At 46.2% G+C, this 26,682-nt stretch overlaps 1 protein-coding gene across 1 annotated transcript in view; it reads left to right on the plus strand.

Annotated features, from left to right (window-relative positions):
• Nucleotides 1-26,682, plus strand: part of pik3c3 (phosphatidylinositol 3-kinase, catalytic subunit type 3) — a 123,311-nt gene that overhangs the window by 92,338 nt on the left and 4,291 nt on the right. Inside the window, exons 20-24 of the mRNA XM_084312477.1 lie at nucleotides 15,241-15,325; nucleotides 15,434-15,508; nucleotides 19,031-19,199; nucleotides 21,508-21,598; nucleotides 26,428-26,553. Coding sequence (XP_084168603.1) covers nucleotides 15,241-15,325; nucleotides 15,434-15,508; nucleotides 19,031-19,199; nucleotides 21,508-21,598; nucleotides 26,428-26,553 — 546 coding nt within the window. The remainder of the gene's footprint in view (nucleotides 1-15,240; nucleotides 15,326-15,433; nucleotides 15,509-19,030; nucleotides 19,200-21,507; nucleotides 21,599-26,427; nucleotides 26,554-26,682) is intronic.

A 26,682-nucleotide genomic window follows, 5' to 3' on the forward strand; every position in this document is an offset into this window, starting at 1 on the left:
CAGTACTGGGTATTGATGAAATTCCATCGGTTCAACAGGTATGCCTCTGGTGGCCAATAGTAGGGGAATCCTCTATCCAGGGTGTGTTCAAACAGCGTTGCTAGGGGTCCGCATTTTGAAGTTTTTGCCTGCCATGTGGCTTCATTCTGTCTATCTCCCCATTTCGCAGTGGGAGAAGAGCGGTAGCAGTTAGCCACTATCAAGGGGATGCTCACCTGCCGGGGGAATTTTGAGTCATAATACAGTGTTCCACCCTCCCCCGAAACTGCCCTCCATCTCATTAGGTCACTGGTGTCCCGTGAGGTTGGAGAGTCAAACCAGTGCATATTACTCCATGCATGTTCCTGCGGCGGAGGGTTACGCACAATGTAGTACCTTTCTACCATTCTTCGAGGGTCGCATCCTATCTCCTGAGCCTTAGCCAGAGGGAGAGTGCCCCAATGGATCCACGTACTGTTAATCCCATCCCGGGATCTCCCCCTAGTCAGGGTCCTAGTAGAAGCTAGGTCCACCATAGCTGAGGTAGCTTCCTCCACATGTAGGTGCGGATAAGTATCCTTCTCTGTACACAGACTCTGATCATTCTGCGTACAATACTGTTTCCCCCATTTACCATAAGTTGTTCCGGGGTAGGCCCCGAGCTGGGCCCCCGTCGCTCTGAAGCTTGGTTCCAGACCCCACCTCATTATGTAGCCACTAGAGGTCTTTCTAGTGAGAATAAGAGGTGGGGGTATTAGGATTTCGCCTAATTGTCTCTCTTTAATGTTTACCATAGTGAATGGTAGCTGTGGATCCTTTTCCTTCCAATCCTGTACCCACTCCAATATATCCTCTTTTTCTGATCCATCGGGATTAAGGTTTGGATTAGGTTTGCTTTCTTTTGGGGGATCTTTGTTATTGCTCCCCACCGCCACTACCAATGCTCCGGGGTATGGGGTGCTGGAATTTGGGTCTATATGCCTACCCACATTTAGTTGGAACCCCAAAACCTGAGCAGCTAACTGTTGGTGGATGAACAGGGTCAACTTGGTCTCTTCCGTATCTGGCTCCTTCTGCCAGCATGCCGCCACCAGGTTGACCTCCTCATCCGTGAGGCCTATTCCTGCATAGGCCCTCCATTCATTGAGGGGCCGTTTTGCCCACCTGCTGTGGTATCTGTCGAATTTTGAGGGTTCTGGGTATACTCTATACCTCCTCAAATAATTCCTGAAATTCACACGACAGGTGGCTTCCTGGCCCAGAGTTCCATTCGAGTATGGGCGTGGGACCCCCATATTCCGTGCTTCTCGGCATATAGGGACTAATTCACCCGCTTCTCTCATCATTCTTTTTCCCACTTCAATGGTGGTAAGACCCCTCCATACCTCGTCAGTTTTTGCCAGGTTATCAGATAGGCAATCGAGGAGAGAGTCTAGTATTTGCGTGCCCCACTTTCCCTCGAGTTTCTCCACCTGGCTCGGGGTCAAGGTTGGGACGTCTGTGTACCATAAGGTCCTCCCCCCCGCCAGGGGGAGACCGCGCACCCATGGAAGTGTAGGTGGGTATGGTTTGATTTTTACCCGTCCTGGGTTGGTTACCGCCACAGTCCATTTGAACCATGTAGCGGTAGTCTGAAAAGGACATCCTCCTGCTTGGTCAGTAGCTGTGAGAGGTATATCCTGTTCAGGCCGTTCCTGGACCTGAGCCTCCGGCAGAGTGTCCTGTCTGGGGGTCAAGAACCCAAAAAAGGCCTCAACCTCTCGTTCCCATGCCGGGGGCCATTTTGTATACAGGGTCACCTTGGTCAAGGTAGATTCTCCTGTGTCATCACTGGGTTTCCTGCCCGGGGTCACTTCTACTGCTCGGGTCCCATTCAGTCTGGTAGTAGAACAGTTAGATAATTCCTCCCAAGGCCCCCACTCCGGGTCACCCTGATACCTGGAGTGTGCTCTGACCCTGATGCAGGGGTATATCCGTGCCTCTCCCTTGGCTAGTTTCAATTTGGTTGAGATTTCGCCTCTGGGGCTAGAAGGGTATACTGCTGTCACCTCCGCTCCTGCCGCACCCAGGCATATCTCGTCCCTCTGAGCGGCCAAATCTTTCCATGTCATGTATGGATTACATCCCTCCTCTGGGTTTAGTAACCAGCATTGTGGTTCCGGATCAGGCAGTGAGCAGTCAGGGAATTGTTCCTTGGCCTGACCTGTGTCACTAAAAGAGGTAGATATATAGTCCGACCAGGCCTCCCATCTCTCTGATGCGTTTCTTGGTTCACACGGGACCTGAGTGACCATCCTATAGTGGGTCACTGGTATTCCTCTATGGTCCTTAATCGTTGGTTCTTCAAACTCCCATTCAGTACGAGTCCTGGGATAATCAATTGCCCTTATTAATCCCAGGGTCAGTGTGATGACAAGTACTACCAGAGTCACTCTGATTATCCATTTACTTGCCACAGCCTTGGCGGATTTCTTGGGTTGAGTCGCCAGGCTTGGCGATATCTCTTCTATGTTGGGAGCGGCCCTGTTCTCGGATTCATTGTCAGAATCTGACTGCTCCCATTCCCGATCTATATCCATTGTCAAGCAGGTCATGATCTCTCTTCGAGCAGATTCATCATTTGGGCTGGGCACCGCATATGCCCCTTTGTTTAGACAGGTCATGTGCTCATATATATAGTCCCTGCCCATATGCGTTGGTTGTCTGCTTATGACTGGCAGGTCATGGTATTTTGGGTTGGGTGGTGCCCAATATTCTGATGTCTGGGTACTGGGCCCCAGTGTGTCTTCGGGACTAGGCCCACTGCGCATGGGTATGGGTTGTTCCCCGTACTCCGGGGCTACCAGGTTATAGGTGTTTGTGGGGTTCTTCAGGTAGGCCATATTCCTCCCTCTCGCCTTTCCTTCGCTGCCTGAGAAGAAAAGGTGAGACGTTTATCGCCCGTGCGCATCGAGCATGTACTACTTGGTCAAGGCTTCTGATCTTCGCCTGATGCGATCCCATATACTGGGCGCCCTCGAGCCTGGTCCCATTCCGTCGGGGTAGTGTACCCTCTTTGGTTTGATCATGGACCCCTTCCTAATGCTTCCGATCACAGGTGTGTCTTTCCCCGGGGCAATCTCCACAGAGAGGCCTCTGATAGGATGTGGCATATGCCCCACACTCAGCGTGACAGAGAGTATCACCCATTGGTATTCTTTTCCATTCACGGGTCTCTCTGTATCTCCTGGGGATATAGACTTCCCTTTCGTGGCCGTTTTAGTTACTCCAGGCCCGTCCCTCACCAGTAGTTCTAGTGATAGGGTTTCACGGAACCCTTCTCTGAGCTCTCCACTTATAGTCGTCAACCAATCGAATTCACCACCGTGTCTGTGTCCAGAGCTGGGGAAGGGCAAGGAGATCAGTCCCGAGGTTAGTAGCACAGCCCTTTTAGCCAACATCATGCGCACCAGGCTGGCTACATCTAGTAGAAGGTCATTTCCTTTTAGTCTATCATTGGTCATGACCTCCTGTCCCTTGGTGAACAGTCTTGACCTCTCCTCCGTATCCTTCACCCAGAATGTGTCTGGTCCTTTCACCAGGAACATCTTATCCCCCCTTGAAGGCATTGCCCTGGGGAAACAGGTGTTTATGGTTTTCTCAAGATAGGTTTCCATCAGGCTGGCCAGGTTTTCCGTGCTGCCCTTGAAGGCTATACCTCCTCGACCCGCGGCCCCTTTGCGGACTGGAGCATCCCCATCTTGCAGGTATCCACTGCCCTTTGTCAGGTATATTCCTGACCCTAGTTTCACTTCCGTATGGTCTTGGCATTTGGCTAGAGCATAACCCAGCCATGAGCACCCGCACTTGGATGCTAACTGTGGGGTCATAGGAGGGTACGCTGCCAGTACTATACGGGGTCCATATTCCATATAACATGCTTGGCAGACAATTATTCTGCATCCCCTCGGGCCCTCTTTTGGCCCAAAGGTGTAGGTATCATCGCCTGGGCGATATAGAGGTTTGTGATCCGTGGGGACCTGTTCTGGACGATTCCGTGAGGGTCCTTGCCATAGTAGGTTAGTCACCTGGACGAGGCACAAGGTGCATTTATCCAGGTTGTGTCCCCATTTCGTCCATCTGATTATACTTCCTCCTGGTCCCTCCACAGGTTCTGCGTCCGGGGTGTCAGGGTGACGTATTAGTGATCTGTTATCCGACAGATACCCCTTTTTCGCCGCCTTAACTGCTCCATCAGCCACACCCATAAAAACGCTGGCGCCTCGTATGTTTCCAGTGTCCCCGTTCAAAGGGGACAATCCTGGCGCCATACAGATCAATATTTTGTGCCTGGCGCACTCCAAGGCGAAAGGCATGGATTCTCTAAGTCCCGGTACACCCCTTTGGGCCATCTTACTTCCCGTTTTCTGTGGCGTAGAGCTTGAGATTCCAGCCATCTTTCCCTTTCTTCACCCGGTCTTGCAGACTTGATTTACGTGCACTATACCTAGGTTCTGTAATCTAAATCGCCTGGGACTAAGTATTTCAACAATGGTATCTTTGCTTTCACACTTCTTGCTGGGATTTCCTGCCAGGGGTTTTCGGAGCACCCACACGGCTTCACCTAAGGAGAAGGGAGAAGAGACAGCCGTGTTATCTTCTGAAACACATCTCTTATCCTCTCTTCCCAAGTTCACAGCTTGGTGTATCCTAAGGAGAGAGATTGGTTCATCCCAGGATCGCAACATATCCTCCTTGATTATCTGCTCTTTTATAGAGCGCACAGCCCTCTCGGCCACTCCGTTCGTATTGGGCTGGTAGGGCACCGAGTATTGGGCCATTACACCCGCTTCCTCCAGTAGTGTCTTCACTGTTCCGTGAGTGAAGTAGGTGGCATTATCCATCCTGAGCGATGTAGCCCTTGGCTCTTCCCTTAGGAACTGTGATATGCAGTTGCATATTACTGCAGCCGTTGGAGTGGGGATAGGGTACATTCTGAGTCTACCTGGCCCATTGTCCACTATCACCAGTCCCTGCCTGTGTTTTTTTTTCGTCCCCTCCGACATGGGTCCAAACACGTCGGCGGAAAAATGCAGCCCTGCTTCCGATACTGCTATTTGTCCCAGTGGCACAGGCTCAGGTTTCGTCCCTCTCACCAGCGCACATTGTTCACAGGCCTTCCGGATTGTTATCGCTCTTTGTTTCGCTTTAGGTATGTGAATGTGGTTGGTTCTTAGGTATACCAACATCCTCTTACTTCCAACATGTCCAAGGTTATCATGTACCAGTCGGATCATGTGAGTAGCCTCGTCCTCCGGTACTCTCACTGTGCCGTTGTCTTCCCAGGCAGTGGGCGTGACTAAGGCCAGTCTTTTGAGTTTTAGCCCGCTGACCTCAGGGCGGTTTTGGGCCAGGGTGTCGACTTCTTTGTTTCCCTGGTAGTGGACCCCGGTTTCCTCCGTATGGCTTTTTAGCCATTTCCAAGCTATTTTCATGCCTCGGAATTGTTCCACTATGAGGGCCCAGAGGTCACCATGGGCCATTGGTCTGCCTGTGCTGGTTTCATATCCTTTCGCTTTCCAGTACTCCAGGTTCTCTGTTCCTCCGTTGTAACAGTATTGGCTATCGGTTACAATAAGTAGTTTCGGTATGTGCTTCCCTTTGGCCATTATTATGCCCTCCAGTATAGCTGTTACCTCTGCCGTTTGGGCTGATCCCTCGGTCCAGCCACTCGCTGTTTTGATGTTCTCATTGTTGTGTTTTAGAACATAGGCCCACTTGGCCTTTGTTCCGTCCTGTTTGTGCTGACTTCCGTCTGTGTAGAGTACCCAGTTGGGTTCGGCCTCAGGCTCGGTGAGCTTGGTTTTCGTTTCTAGGGGACACTTGGTTCCTGTTGTGATAAATCTCATTTTAGGATCTGTTAACATCATTGACCAATGTCCCCATCGTGAGGTCATGGCCCTCGAGCCTGTAATAGTTCCCTTCGAGGCACTCTGCAGGGCAGGAAATTCGGTGGTTACTATTATATCTTTGTCTTGAGCCAAGTCCTTCAGGGCATTCCAGAATCTAAATACTCCACATAGGATTCGTTCTTCTTCTGTATACCGCTCCTCCGTATTGGTGAACTGCATGGATAAAAGTAGACAAGGGGTCTTCCCCTTTCTATTCTGACATTTCAGAGTTATCCCTTGCGTACCCTCCACTTGTGGGAATACTTCTAGATGTTTGGTGGGGTCTCTTTTTTCCAGATCTTTGCAGTTTTCCAGCACATGGGTTTTGAACACCGTCCAGCCTGGCTCCACTTCCTCTATGGGGATGTTCCTATTCCTAGGGTTTTTTCCCTCGAGGGCTTTGCCTTTCAGTTTGTGGAGCGGGGATGCCTTTGTCGCATAGCCAGGCACATGGGTCATAATGTGGCCGCATTTTCCCATGGCAGAGTCCAGCTGACTCAGGGACACAGGCTTCTCAATGGCCGCTACCTGATCCAGGTATTCCCTGCTGACTGACTTTCCGGTGTCCGTTATGTTGAAACCCAGATACCTCAGGGTATGTTTCGCGATCTCGCACTTCTTGAGGCCTATCTTTAACCCGGCCCTGGAGAGGCGGGTCACTACCTGGTCCAGTAGTTCCAAGTGTTCTTGTTCCGAGTCATTGGTCCAATACACATCGTCGATGTATATGGTGACATCCAGGCCTCTCAGGATGTCCTCTATGACTCCTTGGAACACATTCGGGGAGTTTTTATACCCCTGTGGTAAAACTGTCCATCCATAGGACAGCCCGTTCCAGGTGAACGCCGTCTTCTGGGTGGATAGGGGGTCGATAGGTACTGACCAGAATCCATTAGCCAGGTCAATGCTAGACTTCCAACGTTTGTTGGGCAGATTCCTGGTTGTCTGTGCTATGTTTATCATTGTCCTGGTATCTGAGCATGTTCTAGCATTCAGGGCAATTAAGTTGTGCACTAATCTCCATGACCCATCAGGTTTGGGGACTCCCATTACAGGGGTATTTGTTAGAGCAGAGTCCAACATAGTCAACACGCCCATTTCTTCCAATTCCGCGATGGTTTCTGTCAGCTCCTTTTTGCACCTCGGGTCCACCCTGTGCTGTGCTTGTCTCGGTGGTATGGTCCCCTTTATAGTGTGTGTATACTTGGGGTCCACCCTTCCCACGTCGTTCTTGTGGGCAGCATATAAGCCTCTCTTGAGTATTTCTCGTATGAGGATTTTCTCGTGGCTTTCGGACTCTTCCACAACCTTTTCCATTTCGCCCCGTATGTCCACTGGCTTCATATATTTGACACGGACTCCGTGCTGTGTCCTTTGCGGGTCACCCCTGGGTATGAATTTTTCCTTTTCGTACAGTAGTATCAAGTCTTTTGGGGATAACAGGGGTTCCGAATTAGGTGGTCCTACCACTCCTGATATCCCATGCTTCTCCCCTGTTCCCATGAGGGCTCTGGTCCCATTACCTAATTCCACTTCTATGGATCCGGTAATGGGTGTATTTACATGCAGGGAAATTTCCGCTCCGGTGTCTACTAGGTATTGGTCGTTTCCCACTTGACACGTTAACTTCCCATCCGTCTCCTGTGTCTTGAGTGCAATAGCATTCAGTAGGGGCCTCTCCTGGGGATCTATATTGAGGGTTAATAGACTCTCTGTCACTCTGTCTTCTTCCCATGTTCGAGTGTCATGTGTCACATCACCAGGAGGCCAGGATTCTATTCTCTCTCCTTCCGGGATTTGAATTCCTCCCTTGTTGCCCTCCTTTCTGCTTGCTTTTCTGGGGTTAATGCGGCCCACTCGTCGGGAGGTAGGTACATGTAATTCTTCTTCTCTTCCTTGTCCTTGGTTATCCTCGGGGGGAACTCCTTGGAGCCCCCCCTTTTGTCGTTTTTTGAGTAGATAGGTTTAACGTTAGCCGCTGGCTGTTGCTGGGCTCTGGGAGGCCGAATTTGAGCCTTCCCCTCTCGTGGGTTCTCCCCTTTCCTTTCACTGTTATTGTATTTGGTTTGAGAAAGCATTTTGACTTGGTCATACAGCATGCATTCCGTCCGTAACTGATCTCGGGACCATGCTGCGCATTTGGCTGCAAGACGGTTACCCCCTGGTACTCCTATGAACAATTTTTCAAGTAGTAAGCCTGATCCTTGCACAGGTCCTCCACGTATGACTGATTCCGCTGCAACAGTGAGAGACACACTCCCGTCTCTCACCTGTGGGATTAGTTTCTCCACCATATTTTCCCCTGGATCTTGACCGGGGGTTCTCACTTCTATTTCCATCATTTGGGCCATAGACGCCCCTTCGGGGATCTCCAGTCCTTTGAGGTGTCGCAAAATGCGAGCGGCATCCGGGTCATCGTAGAGAGGGGACCCATGAAAAATCTGAGCAATCCTATGGATATAAGCAGCCTGGGTCTCCCCATGATTCATTTCTGGGGCCAGTTTCTTGAGCACTTGGGTTTTGCTCAATAATTCTTGTGCTTTGTTGCTTTCTCCATATTGGGCACTGTCATACAGACTCCTGTCGGTATGTAAACTCTTTCCTCTTGGTCGGTATATGTCTCCGGGAGATTGGGCCAGTATGGAGTGAGGGCTTACCTCCGGGCGGTGTTCCCCTGTGCCGTGTCCCAGGGCTCGGATTGGGCTTATGGACGGGGCTTTGTTCAACCAGTGTCTTTCTCTCCTGGCTATTTCGGCCATGGCCCTGTCCCGTTTGTACACTTGTTCGCGCAGTACGTCATAGCCAGCATGTAAATATGCATGCTTGTATGGTTCCGTTATTCCCGCGTGAGACAACACTTTCTCTGCCTCAGGTGACCGTGCTAAGGCCCGAGCCTTCCTCCATGTCACGGGATATGCTGGCATAATATCCCCTGTTTCTTCTCCTGCCAATTCTCCTTCACTTTCGTCGGAGACGTCCTCCAATCCTGAGCTCCAGGTCAAGCCTGAAGGTGACTGGAAGGCGGTGCCCTTCAGGGGGGGCCCGGGGCCTATAGGTCTCAGTTTGACCGGTTTGGCTCTCTTGTTCCGAGGCCTAGGAGGTTCGCCCCTTGGGTACCGAACTCTCTCCCTAGATCTTGACCTAGATGAGGACATTGAGGAGGCTCTGGAGCTTGACCGATCCAGGTCTCCCTCTTCTCCTGAGTCCTGATCTGAATCAGTATACTCCGGTCCGCTATCTGTCGGGTCGTCCCCTGACTCCTGGGGACAGCCTAGTCGTCTAAGAATACTCTTAGCCCGGGATTTGACAAGTCCATCCCTTTCTGGTTCAAACTGTACTGTTGGTTTCCGGGGAGTGGATGATCTCCCTCTTTCTGTTGTTCGGGAGGAGCTCTGGGAGTTGGACTTTTCCTTCCTGGGTCCAATTCCCGACCCCTCAGTGTCTGGAGGGGGATTGAGGGGTACCGATGCCGGTTCACTGTCCTCATCCTCCTCACTCTCTCCTGCTTCAGTCAAGGCCTGGGTTATTCCCTCATGGTCCTTGGGTTCTACCATGAGGCAGATTTCCGTGTGTTTTGCACTTCTTATGGTTGAGATTGCGTGGACTACTGCCTCCCCCAACCATATGCCTCTTTGGCCATATACTCGAGACCTGCCCCACATCAGGTTTATAGCTAGTCGGTAGGGCATGTCCTTGGTACCATGGCCAGCATAGATTTCTCTTCTCTGCAGTAGATCCTTCATCCGGGACACCAGATTGTCCCAGTTCTTTTGTGAGGACTGTATTTTATTGTACCTGTTTTGGCTCAGTGTCACATGGACAACTTTCTCCGCGTGAAACACATTATAATCACACTCAGTGATTACTGCCTTGCCCGGTTTTAGGGGTTCTTTAGTCCTTATTTCCATCACCTGTTTCCTCAGGTTCCGGTAATAAGCGCCTCCTGCCGCTACCATGCTCGTTTCCCATCTACCATAGCTCGTCAAAGATGGTCCAGTGAAGGTGAGAATTGACCATGGTGCGTCAGAGTTGTCGGTCCAGACTGGGTAGTTAGTGACTGTTATGTCTGGTGTTTCTTTGTGAGAGTCGGTAGATATTCCTCTCGCCCCGGAGTGTTCACCACGGCGAGAGGTGTAGGCTGCTCTCGCTTGTTTCACTTCCTCGTGAACACGTGGTCCTGGGCTTAAGTACCCCAGGGAGTAATCTCGCCCTGGGGTTGATGTAGCCATTGGTGTAGCTGATCCCCCCAGCGTCTGTAGTTGTCCCCCGCTAGTAACTTCCCTCATTTCACATCCAGAGGGGTCACTAATGGAGCGGGGATCCCTCTGGCTGATGTACTTGTGAGGGGGTACAGGCCGTGCTTGGTCCGCGTCTGCTCCTGAGTCCTGACTACGTTCCTGCGTCACCCCCTCCTGGGTGTGCCTCGCACCGGAAAACTGGAGTGCAGGGCTTCCAGGGTTAGTGAAACCCCCTGGACCTTCTCTCTCAGTGCTGGGAGGCCGAGTGTCTGGTATTTCCTCATACATCCTCCCGGGTCCAGACGGGGGCCACGTGATTTGGGCCCTCTGTTCTGAGTGACTCGCTTCCCGTGGTGTTCCCTGAGGACCAGACCATGTCTGGTTTCTGTATGCCACCTCGTTCATGACCTGTGTGAGGTCTCCGACCATAGTGGGCTCAATTTCTTCGAACAGATTTCCCCAGCCATTTCGGTAATGTGATGGCCATGCCTCCATTTGAGCTCTGCGCACTGTGTTTGCTTGGTATTTGTCCGGGACTAGCAAGACCACTGCCATGGATGCAGCCGGTATTTCTTGGTAGGCTTCCAAGAAGCACCATATGCTCGTGTTGACGTCATAGTGCCAAATCCCTGTTCCGAACAGTGTCATGACTAGGCTTGTTATGCCTACTCTCTGGGCTTGTCTGAAAATGCTCCTGTAATATGCCAGGAGTACTCGGGTTTGGCTTTCAAGGTCTGTTTCGGGCAGTATGTCTTGCATGGCAATTGTCAGTATCCCCTCGTAACCCTTATTTTTAAGTAGGTAGGGGACTCCTACCAGCACTGTGCCATCCTTAAGGAGGTTATGAGGTTGTCTGGCTACTTCTCTTGCACACCAGTCGGCGTAGCCGGGTCCTGCCATGTCTTGTATGGCTTTTGCCATTCCCCCCCCATTACGTAGGCCTCTGTTGGCTGGGTTAACCACAAATGCGTGGTTTCCTTTTGGTACAAAATTTTGTAACCATATGGAGCAGACCCATAGGTGCTGTATATGCTTAGGGTTTCCTGGTTGAGATCTGGGTTTGATAGTACATGAGATTTCATTCAACCTTGACATGCCAGGGGGCATGGTCTGCTCCTCTGGCGTAGAGTGTGTTGTAGGGACTTGGGGCAGGGGGCTCCACTGTCCCTGAAGTCCCAGGCCTTCGGGCCAGTATGCAGGGGCCGTAGCCTTCGGAACCGTTCGTGTTCCAATTACGGCCTGCTGTACAGCTGGCAGCTCTGGATATAGGGGTTCGCTTGGTTCTGTGAATTCCTCACTTCCCGCAAACGTATCAGGGGACTCAGGGCGGTCCTCCCGTTCTCCTGGGTAGTCCAGACCCAGGTCGGGTAAAAACACCCCCAATCTCTCCTCCGAGGGTAATTCCTCCTCTATGGTGTGGGAATGATTGTGAGACATCGTGTTAGCACTGGTCTGTTAGCCGATGGTGAGCTAGTTAGCTTCCGTCTGGCTTCGTGTCACGTAGCCTCGGGCTAGGTAGCCATCCAGTTAGCATTCAGTACACTCCTGGCTTGTTGGCGGATGGCGAGCTAGTTAGCTTCCAGTTCTGTGAACGGCCGTTTTGGCTTCGCTCCACATCCAGTCTCCCCTTACAAACAGTGTCTTTGGGCTAGGGAGCCCTCGCCTTTCTGTGAACGGCCGTTTTGGCTTCGCTTCACATCCAGTCTCCCCTTACAAACAGTGTCTTTGGGCTAGGGAGCCCTCGCCTTTCTGTGAACGGCCATTTTGGCTTCGCTTCACATCCAGTCTCCCCTTACAAACAGTGTCTTTGGGCTAGGGAGCCCTCGCCTTTCTGTGAACGGCCGTTTTGGCTTCGCTTCACATCCAGTCTCCCCTTACAAACAGTGTCTTTGGGCTAGGGAGCCCTCGCCTTTCTGTGAACGGCCGTTTTGGCTTCGCTTCACATCCAGTCTCCCCTTACAAACAGTGTCTTTGGGCTAGGGAGCCCTCGCCTTTCTGTGAACGGCCGTTTTGGCTTCGCTTCACATCCAGTCTCCCCTTACAAACAGTGTCTTTGGGCTAGGGAGCCCTCGCCTTTCTGTGAACGGCCGTTTTGGCTTCGCTTCACATCCAGTCTCCCCTTACAAACAGTGTCTTTGGGCTAGGGAGCCCTCGCCTTTCTGTGAACGGCCGTTTTGGCTTCGCTTCACATCCAGTCTCCCCTTACAAACAGTGTCTTTGGGCTAGGGAGCCCTCGCCTTTCTGTGAACGGCCGTTTTGGCTTCGCTTCACATCCAGTCTCCCCTTACAAACAGTGTCTTTGGGCTAGGGAGCCCTCGCCTTTCTGTGAACGGCCGTTTTGGCTTCGCTTCACATCCAGTCTCCCCTTACAAACAGTGTCTTTGGGCTAGGAAGCCCTCGCTTTTCTGTGAACAAAGCATGAAAGTGATTTTTGCATTGCAACTTCACCCAGCAGAATTTTCACAGTAATCACAAAAATATACTTTAAGCGTGATCCTTTGTTTAAGTAGAACCTCCTATTTTTTTTTTTTTTGACTGTAAGAAAACATTACGTAACTTTTTAGTCATGAGTAAACCTTTTTACCGCAATCACAAAAATATACTTTAAGCGTGATCCTTTGTTTAAGTAGAACCTCCTACTTTTTTTTTTGACTGTAAGAAAACATTACGTAACTTTTTAGTCATGAGTAAACCTTTTTACCGCAATCACAAAAATATACTTTAAGCGTGATCCTTTGTTTAAGTAGAACCTCCTACTTTTTTTTGACTGTAAGAAAACATTACGTAACTTTTTAGTCATGAGTAAACCTTTTTACCGCAATCACAAAAATATACTTTAAGCGTGATCCTTTGTTTAAGTAGAACCTCCTACTTTTTTTTTTTTGACTGTAAGAAAACATTACGTAACTTTTTAGTCATGAGTAAACCTTTTTACCGCAATCACAAAAATATACTTTAAGCGTGATCCTTTGTTTAAGTAGAACCTCCTACTTTTTTGATTTTGCCAAATCTGTAATTTAATTTTACTCCAGAGGATTTTGACAGTAGTCCTGTCTTCTTCGGCCGTTTTAGCACCTATTTTGGTTAGTATAAATGCACATCGCCAGGGACGCCATGTTGAATGCCCACGCTCGCTCTTAGGTCAGATCGATAACTTCATAACTCATTGGTCTGCCTATCTACACCTCAAACAGCGTCCTGTGAAGTGGTTGACACGCAGGACCAACCGAGTCTACAAAATGTTGTTGTTACCACTGACCGACAAGAGACAGCGAATGCACCGTTCCGACCCCCGTCAGTCATCGACCTTTAACGTCGAGTGATTGAAGTTGCGGAATCTGTTATTTTATTTGCACTGGGAAGGACTCTCTATATTCAGAGGAGGTCCATTTCCCTAATCCGTTACACGTATTATCACTATATGGCTTTACTTGATAATCCCAATATACAGAATTCACCTTTAGTCCTTAATGCATAATCATAAGTCTCCTTTTACTCCGTAGGGATAAAGCCTATAGTTATAGTTATATCCCCATTATACAGAATGCACCTTTAGTCCTTAATGCATAATCATAAGTCTCCTTTTACTCCGTAGGGATAAAGCCTATAGTTATAGTTATATCCCCATTATACAGAATGCACCTTTAGTCCTTAATGCATAATCATAAGTCTCCTTTTACTCCGTAGGGATAAAGCCTATAGTCATAGTTATATCCCCATTATAGCTAGGGATAAAGCCACTTACACATCTTATCACTATATGGCATTACTTGATAAAACCAGGCTTGCCGAACCCACCTTTCTCCTCCTCCTCCGTCTGGGGAAAAAGTTCTTTTTTATATCATATATTAGGCACAATACAGGCACATTGGTGCACATTATCATTATTATTATTATTATTATTATTACTGGTAAAGTTACAATGCAAAAATACATCTCCATCCTTACCCGTCTTTTTGGGAAAAATAGAAGCAAAACGTGGTTTCCAAAAGAGGATTGTTTTTTATTTTTTAACAGTAGAAAATTACATTTAAGGGTTCAGTTTCATTTATAAAAGTACACAGGTTTTTCAGCTTACTATATATCAGGTTTCAGTCCTCTCCTCAAAATCTCTCAAAAAAGTCTGGCTCTTGCCTCCGCAACAGTCTCTTTTATTTGACATTATACCATATTCCTGATTGGTCGAAGAACATTGATGTCACAGGATCGTCATTTAGTTTAGCAAACCAACATACAGTACATAATTCGTTATGAACTCATCCTTCTTTGAAATATGATATTTCTGTTACTGTTATCTAACAGTAACAGAAAGTCCCTTTTCCCTTCAAAACGTACAACGGCTTTGTCTGGGGGAACCACGTGACTGGGGCCCTTCATAGGATCTTCTTAAAGAATCCCTCCAGACAAATCCCTCCTTTTTTAAACATAATTCTTTTAGTATTTTTCTTTACTGACAGTCAATTATAAGCATGCCATTTTGAAAACTCTTACTGTACACATTTTAAACATTTAATTGTTATATAGTTTCTTTTCTTTCTTTAAGATCTCCCCACTAGTTCCCGGACTCTGTCTTTCAACCCTCAACCCTTAATCCCCTGGTCGTCTGAAAGGGTTAAGCTCTTACAGCTCTCTCTCTCCCATCTTCCAGAGGCCCACATTCCTCAGGGTTCCTCCCTTCTCACAGACACCCGGGACCTTGTCTGCAGATATTAAAGGCTCATTTCCATTTTTTATAAGTAGAGCCAGCTATCCTCCAGAGTTCAGTTTAAAGATTATACTGGTCACATAGGAACGACTCAGGATGTCATTGTCCAAAAGTGTCGCTTGTTTTGTGACACTTCTCACCCACTCTGCCATCCTGTGAGGTCTTTGTCCATTGTTAATTGAATAATTGAAAAATAAAGCATATGATTACATGTGAAAAATAGGTATATAGGGCTGTATTGGAACGACTCAGGATGTCTATTTCAAAATGTGTCATTTGTTTTGTGACACTTTACAGTAATCATAATAAATCACAGATTGGACCTTTATTTTCAACACATTGGAAATTGGAAAACAACATAACCTCCGTTCCTCCCTGTCTTCAACAGAGCTTCTTCAGAAAGCACGCTCCCAGTGAGAAGGGACCCTATGGCATCAGCTCAGAGGTGATGGACACCTACGTCAAGAGCTGTGGTGAGTCCTCAGTCTCTTTAAGACCCGCCCACATCGGTTCAGGTGACCGCCTCTTGTCGTCAGATTTGTCTAAAAGCTCTTACTCAATCATCCGTGTGTGTTTCACAGCTGGTTACTGTGTCATTACGTATATCCTGGGAGTGGGAGACAGACACCTGGACAACTTGCTGCTCACTAAGACAGGTGAGCCAGACACACGCATGCTTTTTTTTTTTTTTTTTTTTTTTTGATCTTTTTCCCCCTCCATTTTCCTCCGATTTTCTCCCCATCCCAATGTTAGTCGTATGCCAATTCCCAATCCCCTTCCGGGTCGCTGCGCACTTACCCCCCACAGTCAGATCATCTGGGAGAGTGGAGGCTATCACGTGCTTCCTCCGACACACGTCCAGCCAATCAACCGCTTCTTTTCACCTGGCAGCGCGGATCCTCCCTGAGAGGGCGTAGCGTGTGGAAGGATCACACTATCCCACTCAGGTCCTATCCGCGCTTAGCAGGCGCCCCGACCGAACTGTAGGAGTCGCTGTTTACAACGACCCGGACCCACCCCGCCAGCTTCTCCCACCCTCTAATACAGCCAATTGTATTAGTGTGAACGGCCAGCCAAGCTGGTGACATTCGCCTGTTCGAATCCAGCTCACAGCTCCGGGGTTGGTGACGAACGCAATCTCCGCTACGCCACCTAACCGCCCCCACGCATGCCTTTTTTAATAACATTTTATTCGTATTAAAAAATAAGACTGTATGAAGTCATTCACTCACTCACACACTTAGCCGCTCTGCCCCCTAGTATTGTCCCACAAGTATCTAGTTACTGACATTCTGAGCCATGTTTATACTGTAGCTACTTTAGCTAAGTATTTAAGTTACTGACATTCTGAGCCGTGTTTCGCTATTGGCTATTTGTTGATTTGGAGGAGAGAGCGAGAAAGTGCTTAGCCTCTCGCTCACCTATGAGAGAACGCTTCTATGACACTGTGTGTCCTTGTTTTTAACACAATTCTCAGATAAACACCCTGTTGGATGAACAATGAAAAAACAAATACTCTGTTGGACAAACAGTGATGAATACTCTGTTGGATAAACAGTGATGAATGCTCTGTTAGATAAACAGTGATGAATGCTCTGTTAGATAAACAGTGATGAATGCTCTGTTGGATGAACAGTGATGAACACGGTTGGATAAACACTGTTGGATGAACAGTAGGGGTGTAAAGGTACACGTATCCGTACCGAACCGAACGGCTGTGTAGTGTACCGAACGAATACAACGGTATGTTAACCACTAACGACCGCCCACAGGGGGCTGTTTTTTTCACAATCTAATATAATTATTATAAAAGAAAATTACAAGTCAATTATTCATTTCAATATAGAATATTCGTTGACAGCCCTACAAGTACAATTAGTTACTGCACACTACATCACCCCTGAGTGGAACATGGAAAGCCAAACTTTACCCCACTGTACCGAAAACCTGTACCGAACCGTGACTTCAAAACCGAGGTACGTACTGTACCGTGGTTTTTGTGTACCGTTACACCCCTAATGAACAGTCTATGAACAGTGATGAACACTGTTGGATGAACAGTGATGAATGATCAGTGGGATGGACAGTGATGAACACTTGGATGAACAGTGATGAATGATCAGTTGGATGGACAGTGATGAATGATCAGTGGGATGGACAGTGATGAATGATCAGTGGAATGGACAGTGATGAATGATCAGTTGGATGGACAGTGATGAATGATCAGTTGGATGGACAGTGATGAATGATCAGTTGGATGGACAGTGATGAATGATCAGTGGGATGGACAGTGATGAATGATCAGTGGAATGGACAGTGATGAATGATCAGTTGGATGGACAGTGATGAATGATCAGTTGGATGGACAGTGATGAATGATCAGTTGGATGGACAGTGATGAATGATCAGTGGGATGGACAGTGATGAATGATCAGTTGGATGGACAGTGATGAACACTTGGATGAACAGTGATGAATGATCAGTTGGATGGACAGTGATGAACACTTGGATGAACAGTGATGAATGATCAGTTGGATGGACAGTGATGAACACTTGGATGAACAGTGATGAATGATCAGTTGGATGGACAGTGATGAATGATCAGTTGGATGGACAGTGATGAATGATCAGTTGGATGAACAGTGATGAATGATCAGTGGGATGGACAGTGATGAACACTTGGATGACAGTGATGAATGATCAGTGGGATGGACAGTGATGAACACTTGGATGAACAGTGATGAATGATCAGTTGGATGGACAGTGATGAATGATCAGTTGGATGGACAGTGATGAATGATCAGTTGGATGAACAGTGATGAATGATCAGTGGGATGGACAGTGATGAACACTTGGATGGACAGTGATGAATGATCAGTTGGATGGACAGTGATGAACACTTGGATGAACAGTGATGAATGATCAGTTGGATGGACAGTGATGAACACTTGGATGAACAGTGATGAATGATCAGTTGGATGGACAGTGATGAACACTTGGATGAACAGTGATGAATGATCAGTGGGATGGACAGTGATGAACACTTGGATGGACAGTGATGAATGATCAGTTGGATGGACAGTGATGAATGATCAGTTGGATGGACAGTGATGAATGATCAGTTGGATGGACAGTGATGAATGATCAGTGGGATGGACAGTGATGAACACTTGGATGGACAGTGATGAATGATCAGTTGGATGGACAGTGATGAATGATCAGTTGGATGGACAGTGATGAATGATCAGTGGGATGGACAGTGATGAATGATCAGTTGGATGGACAGTGATGAATGATCAGTTGGATGGACAGTGATGAATGATCAGTTGCATGAACAGTGATGAATGATCAGTTGGATGAACAGTGATGAATGATCAGTTGGATGGACAGTGATGAATGATCAGTTGGATGGACAGTGATGAATGATCAGTTGGATGGACAGTGATGAATGATCAGTGGGATGGACAGTGATGAACACTTGGATGGACAGTGATGAATGATCAGTTGGATGGACAGTGATGAATGATCAGTGGGATGGACAGTGATGAATGATCAGTTGGATGGACAGTGATGAATGATCAGTGGGATGGACAGTGATGAATGATCAGTTGGATGGACAGTGATGAACACTTGGATGGACAGTGATGAATGATCAGTGGGATGGACAGTGATGGATGATCAGTTGGATGGACAGTGATGAATGATCAGTGGGATGGACAGTGATGAATGATCAGTTGGATGGACAGTGATGAACACTTGGATGGACAGTGATGAATGATCAGTGGGATGGACAGTGATGGATGATCAGTTGGATGGACAGTGATGCATGATCAGTTGGATGGACAGTGATGAATGATCAGTGGGATGGACAGTGATGAATGATCAGTGGGATGGACAGTGATGAACACTTGGATGGACAGTGATGAATGATCAGTTGGATGGACAGTGATGAACACTTGGATGGACAGTGATGAATGATCAGTTGGATGGACAGTGATGAATGATCAGTTGGATGGACAGTGATGAACACTGTTGGATGAACAGTGATGATCACTGTTTGATGAACAGCGGTGGAGAGGAAGGTTCCTCGAGTTTAAAAAAAGAGAACAGGAATTAGACGGCAGGTTCATCGAGGAAGACGTTTGTGATTCAACCCGACTTCCTCGCCCTCCACCCAGGGAAGCTGTTCCACGTCGACTTCGGCTACATCCTGGGTCGTGACCCCAAGCCCCTGCCCCCCCCCATGAAGCTCAGCAAGGAGATGGTGGAGGGGATGGGAGGCATGCAGAGTGAGCAGTACCAGGAGTTCAGGAAGCAGTGCTACACCGCCTTCCTACACCTGCGGAGGTACACACACAGACACACCTCCCCTTCCTACACCTGCGGAGCTACACACACACACGGACACACACACACACACACCTCCCCTTCCTAATCATCCAGAGGTACACACACACACCTCCCCTTCCTAATCATCCAGAGGTACACACACACACCTCCCCTTCCTAATCATCCAGAGGTACACACTAGGGGTGGACGGTATGTATGGTCTAAAATGTATATCACGGTATAATTTGAAGCATAGGCGGTAACGGTATATATCACGGTATCAGTGTTTCCGTTAGAATTATTTTTTTTGCCTGATAGGCAGGCTATATAAATGACATCCTCAAGGCATGTAGATTTATAATATTTTAACTTAAAACTAGGCTACTTTTGCGTATACAGTCATTATATTCCAAATAAAATAAGTCCAGAGACTCCGTGCTGCTGCACTTTAAATCAAATGGGTGTCTGTGGGCAGTCGCCCGACATTAATAAACAGCAGTCTGTTATAATCAAATTTTTATGAGCTAACGAATTCCGTTATATTGGACATTTGTATTAATTATATCAAGCGAAGAACTGAGAAATTTGGCAGAGAGAGACAGCAACATTATCGTGGGTTTGCGTGATGACTCTCTCCACCTCGCAACGACTTATTTGCAAAGAGTATGTCGCTGCAGAGCAGCAGATTCAGCTGTTTTAAGGCTCTATCTGGGGACCGCTCAACAGCGCCCCCCACCCAACAGCTGAATTGCCAATGGCTGAATTGGAGTACTGCACGGTGCCGGTACAGATGGGTGGGTTATGGTGGATTCTGCGGCTCTGCAGCTGCATATCCTTCTCGCAAAATCCAACATCCAGTTCGCGCTGCCCAGCCGTCAGAACACTACACATCATAATGTTCACAGCAAACTGTAGTTGATCACCAGGTATGTTTTATTAACGTAGAATAATTCATATAAGAAAAACAATAGGGAAATATCTTACCTTTCTCCACTGGTTAAAAATGCCAGGAACTGAAATTGAAACTTGCTGTGCGCCGCAGTGATATGTGTTTATTATGAAATGACAATTGCGTGTTGACATGCCCACTGCGCGAAGCCTCCTAAATAACTTTTTCCAGTTTGCACATATCTATTATCTATGACTAATTCTATCTATTTTTAGGGGCAAATGCGAGTGAAATAGTCGCGCTGTGTTTACATGACGTCATTGCTATTTTAGAGCTGCTCTACCGGTTACAAGGTATAGTCAAAATCCATACCGTAGAGCAAATTCATACCGTTTATACCGTATACCGTTTATACCGTCCACCCCTAGTACACACACACACACTCACCTCCCCTTCCTACACCTGCGGAGGTACACACACAGACACACCTCCCCTTCCTACACCTGCGGAGCTACACACACACACGGACACACACACACACCTCCCCTTCCTAATCATCCAGAGGTACACACACACACCTCCCCTACCTCCCCTGCCTAATCATCCAGAGGTACACACACACACCCCTACCTCCCCTGCCTAATCATCCAGAGGTACACACACACACACACCCCTACCTCCCCTGCCTAATCATCCAGAGGTACACACACACCCCTACCTCCCCTGCCTAATCATCCAGAGGTACACACACACACACACCCCTACCTCCCCTGCCTAATCATCCAGAGGTACACACACACCCCTACCTCCCCTGCCTAATCATCCAGAGGTACACACACACACACACCCCTACCTCCCCTGCCTAATCATCCAGAGGTACACACACACCCCTACCTCCCCTGCCTAATCATCCAGAGGTACACACACACCCCTACCTCCCCTGCCTAATCATCCAGAGGTACACACACACACACACCCCTACCTCCCCTGCCTAATCATCCAGAGGTACACACACACCCCTACCTCCCCTGCCTAATCATCCAGAGGTACACACACATCTACCTTCCCTTTATGGTAGTGATTCTCAACCCTTTTTCATGTCAAGGACCCCCAAGTTGATGCACATTAGGCTGAGAACCCCAGTATAACCCAGAAGAGTCCATGTGAAGGGACTAGCAAACTAGCACAATGTAACTGTTTAACTGTGCATATGATAAATGAATAAGATAAGATATGATATTCCTTTATTGATCCCCTTCGGGGTCAAGTAATATCTTGAATGTTGAAAACTATTCCCTTTTCTGGGGACCGCTTTAGTACCCCATCAAGGAACCCCGGGGGTCCCCGCACCCCATGTTGAGAGCCACTGCTGTACTGTACTGGATCAGCTCTGTTGAGTTTGAACATGTCCCCTTCTGTCCCTCTGCCACACTGCAGGTACTCCAACCTGATCCTGAATCTGTTCTCCCTCATGGTGGACGCCAATATCCCTGACATCGCGCTGGAGCCAGACAAGACGGTTAAGAAGGTAGAAATGTTGTATTAATAATAGTGCTGTCAGGCGATTAAAAAATTTTATCAAATTAATTACAGGATTTGTAATTAATTAATCTAATTAATCGCATTTTAATCGCATAACCATTTTATGCCTGATATTTTATATTCTATAATTATAGTTCAAATTGCATGTGTCCGGATGGCAGAATTCAGTACTGTATCTACAAAACCTTCTGTTTAATCATCTTCCATTTATTCATTTGCTTAGATTTCTCAGGTCTGGTCAATTTGAGCATGGTGCTATTCACAGTCAAAGATAAAAAAAAAATGTATTGATATTCTCATTTGGTTCATTACAATTTACTCAAGCCTAGTAACAGGCACAGTATTTCTGACACTGGGAATATCTTTATCTTTATCTTTATTACACATTCCCTGAGATCCATAGATGTCCCTAGAATCAGATACCAAGAACATGCAAATGGACCATATTAAAAAAAAAAAGTCTGTAAATGTGTATTCTACGTTCTTATGGAATGAATGAGATAAAAAAAAATTATAATTTTTTTATTTTTATTTTATTATTTATTAATTTTGGGTACATTTTCATAACGCGATAATTTGCTGTGTAATTAATTAATCTAATTAACGCGATAAACTGACAGCCCTAATTAATAATGGAGCCAACTAAAGTTCAGGTCCACTGTTTACACTAAACTAAAGTTCAGGTCCGCTGTTTACACTAAACTAAAGTTCAGGTCCACTGTTTTAAACTAAACTAAAGTTCAGGTCCACTGTTTTAAACTAAACTAAAGTTCAGGTCCGCTGTTTACACTAAACTAAAGTTCAGGTCCACTGTTTTAACACTTTCTTCGCCAGGCTTATGTACATCATTATACCATCCTCTGCCAGCTCTATTTGTCTATGGAGAAGTTCCCCTTCTTTGCAGGGCTATAACTTTTTAAATTGTATTGCTAAATTGACATTACTATGGCCCATTCAACGTCAATTATCTATCGTTCAGGACGTAGGAACGTTATACTTTTTCATTCACATATTCATACTAAAATACGGTCTAAAGTATAAATATGTTTTTATCGTTTTCTGCAGCATTCTCCAGAATGTGATTTATAGCCCTAAATGCATTATATTGATGATCAAATACAGTTTGATAGCGATCTGCGCAAGATAAAACATTTCAAATGGACGTGCTTCTAGAAGTTACTACTTATCATCTGATGTTGACCGGATGGGGGGGGGGGGGGGTCGTTTATAATTCCGTGGCCAACGTTAGATGATTCATCTAGTGTGGGTCATATGATCATTAGAGCAGTTTGTATCGAACACGGTAAAAAAAAACGCTGAAACTCACCCCTGTCTCCTCGGGCCGTTGGGCGATGAGCGTGGAGCAAAAATATTCCTATTATGAGATGTTGAAATATGCGATCCATCTCCAGGTTGTATAATAGTATATACGTCCAAATCATGTTGTTTATCGAGTTATTGGTAACGGATTGCTATCCATTGTGTCTAGCTCGAGTCCCGGGACATATAGCGAGTGATCGGCCCGAATTTGGATGAGCACCAGTTTCCGTTTCCGGTTTGGGCGATCCGCCGATCGGCCACCAGATGGCGCTCTTGAACCGTTGGAGAGTTGAGAGGGGATCAACAGTAGATCTCAAGTCTCCGCGGGAGAAATATGATTGCGATCACAGATTTTTTAAATATTGATCTCAATGACGTGTTACGGCGTCATTGGCAGAATGAGCATGGCGGGGAATGACGAGTTTAGGCGTCCTTGGCGGAGAAAGTGTTAAACTAAACTAAAGTTCAGGTCCACTGTTTTAAACTAAACTAAAGTTCAGGTCCACTGTTTTAAACTAAACTAAAGTTCAGGTCTGCTGTTTTAAACTAAACTAAAGTTCCTGTCCGCTGTTTTAAACTAAACTAAAGCCCAATCTGGGGAAACGTCTCATTTAAACCAGGCAAACTGGATGCCGGATTCAAACTATGGACAAAAGAAGGAATAAGTCAAATATCTGACCTTTACAAAGAGGGGGTCTTGATGTCTTTTGAGGAACTATCAATAAAATACAGCATCCCAAGGAAGCATTTCTTTAAATACTTGCAACTGAGAAGTTTCATTTCCTCTCTGCAAAACCAATCACTGGTAATTCCTACACTTTCATCTTTAGAAAAAATTATCATCAAGAACTGCAATAGCAAAGGCCTGTTATCAATGTTCTATAACTGGCTTGTATCTGGTTCAGATGAGACGTCAATATCTAGATTGGAGGCATGGAGGCTGGACTTGGGAGAGGAGATCTCAAACGAGGACTGGAACAGAGCATGCGAGGAGGCTCAGACACAAACAGCCAACACTAGCTTAAAACTACTTCAATACAAATGGCTGATGCGGACTTATATAACCCCTGTCAAACTGAATAAATACAACAGCAACACACCAGACAGTTGCTTTAAATGTACAGAGGTTCGGGGAACTTTTATACACTGTATTTTGGAATGTGACAAAATCAAGAAGTTCTGGGGGGAGGTGGTGAATAAAATCAAAGATATCCTGTCAGTGAATATCCCATTAGACTCCAAAATGATATTGCTACACCTATATCCAGTAAATCTCAACCTGAGAACCAAACAATTTAAATGTATTGATTTTGCTATACTGCACGCAAAAAGAGCAATAGCTTTCAATTGGAAGAAAATAGACAATTGGTGCTTGGATTAAGAACATGGCACAATGCATGTCTATGGAGAGAATCATATATCCTCAGGAACAATATACCGTAGAGGTTTACGAGGATATATGGAAACCATTTAATGACTATCTGAGAAGGGAAGATATAGGAGGGCTGCTATATGATGAGTCCCCCCGCTCTCTGCCGCGGTCAGTCGTGACCCAGACCCCGGGGAAGAGCGGAGGCACGTCACTGAAGGTGTTATAAAGATGTCATTTATTTATTTAAATTTTTTATCTTTATATTTTAATTTTTAATTTTTTATAATTTTTATTTATGTACGAGCTATTTTAATGGAGGTACCAATGAATGTACGTATTATTTCTATATGACAACAGTAAAAACAGACTCAAAGATGCTGAGAGAGAAAAGGGGAGGGGGTATGTGGGTATACTTGTATAAACTTGTGGAGAAAAGGAATTAAGAATAACTGACGACAATGAAAACCTGAAATGTGTACTGTAAAACCCAATACAAATATTGTATAAAAAAAAAGTTCAGGTCTGCTGTTTTAAACTAAAGTTCCTGTCCGCTGTTTTAAACTAAACTAAAGTTCCTGTCCGCTGTTTTAAACTAAATTAAAGTTCCTGTCCGCTGTTTTAACGGACAGAAATATTATCCTTTCCTTTAGTGACACGTTTATCATGGTTTTTCTTCATTACTGGCACTTTCCAAATCCCTGCACTGCTATCAATATTTGTATGAAAAATGTTATCTAAATGAATGATAAAAAGCAAATATTCAGTGGGATTATAGCAGATAATCATGCTATATACCGATTCGTCATGTCACGATACACACAATTCAGATTCAATACAAACTTTGATTTTGATGCCACGATTCGTTAAATTTTTTCAATTCTTTGTGTGTGTGTTTAAAAGGTATTCATACTACAGAGCTTGAATTATAGATTCACTGCACTGCTTGGTTTGGCTCAGAAAAATACACATTTTACTGTATTGTACCCAATGAAAATGAGCCTTTAACATTAGCTAATAGCAGAAGTCATACCATTATCACCCGTTAACACATTGGACGCCAACAACGTGATAATTCGTTATTGCCCGCCATGCGTTGAACGCCAACAACGAATAAACACGTTTTTGGGATCAATATTTAATTTTTTCGCCATGGCATTCATAATTCATCCAGCCTCACTCCGGGACTGCAGCTGGACCCTGTCTGATATTGCAACGCCTCAATACCGCCACCTGGTGGATATCCGGCGAGTTACACTCCAAGCCAAACCGGAAGTGGCGCTCGGTGCATCGAGGAAATCCCTCCGGCAGTAATATCTTGTTACGTGGATCCAGACAAACACTCGAGTGCATGGGATCGCTTTCGGAAATGATTTCGGCGTTTATTGCGTCATACAAACGGGAAATGGATCTAGCAGATCGACGTCAAATATTTGGAATATTTTTCCTCCAGTCTCATCGGCGAACGGTATTTCAGCCCGATTGTTTATTAATTTCACGGCAATCCATCTGATCAACATATCAACCCATACTAAATAAAGCAGTTACTGACGATCAAGGAATTATAAACGACCCCCACCCCCCTTCCTTCACGCATGATGAAGCATAATGTATACCGATCATATACATTTGAATTTTTTAATATAGCGTGTATAGGAAAGAAACGCCAATTGATAATCTATCATATGCGTCAGGGCCTATAACTTGCGTTTTAGGAATTACTGCAGAAAACCTTAAAAACATACTTATATTCTCGACGGTATTAACACAACAATGTATGAATGAAAAAATATAACGTTCCCACATCCGGAACGATAGATACCCGATGTTGAATGGGCCATAGTAATGTCGATATAGCTATAATATTAAAAAAGTTATAGCCCTACAAAGAAGGTAAACATCTCCATAGGGTTACAGCACTGGCAGACTGGGCATAAGGATGGGCATACTGCGTGGCAATCAAAGTGTTAAACTGAAAGAAAGAAATTAGATATCGATATTGATAAAGTCCTAAATATTGTGATAGTACATTTTCTCCAATATCAGCTCTACTGTTGCAGATTTGTTTTACTGTATATATAAAAATAATAATAATTTGAGAATTCCATTTACCCCTCCCCCTCCAGGTGCAGGACAAGTTCCGATTGGACCTGTCAGATGAGGAGGCGGTCCAGTACATGCAGAGTCTGATTGACGAGAGTGTGGGGGCTCTGTTCGCTGCTGTGGTGGAGCAGATACACAAGTTTGCCCAGGTGAGTTTCCTCCACGAACACCTTGCTTCCTGCCCCGAGGTCAGAGAAGGAAGCCCTACGGAGCAGGTGTGTTCTGGGTCTTAACCACATATGCATCGGGGCAAACATGGGGCTAGTTTTGCACAACAT

Source organism: Notolepis coatsorum, assembly GCF_963971535.1.
Source record: "Notolepis coatsorum genome assembly, chromosome: 4".
In the NCBI taxonomy this organism is placed as follows: Eukaryota; Metazoa; Chordata; class Actinopteri; order Aulopiformes; family Paralepididae; genus Notolepis; species Notolepis coatsorum.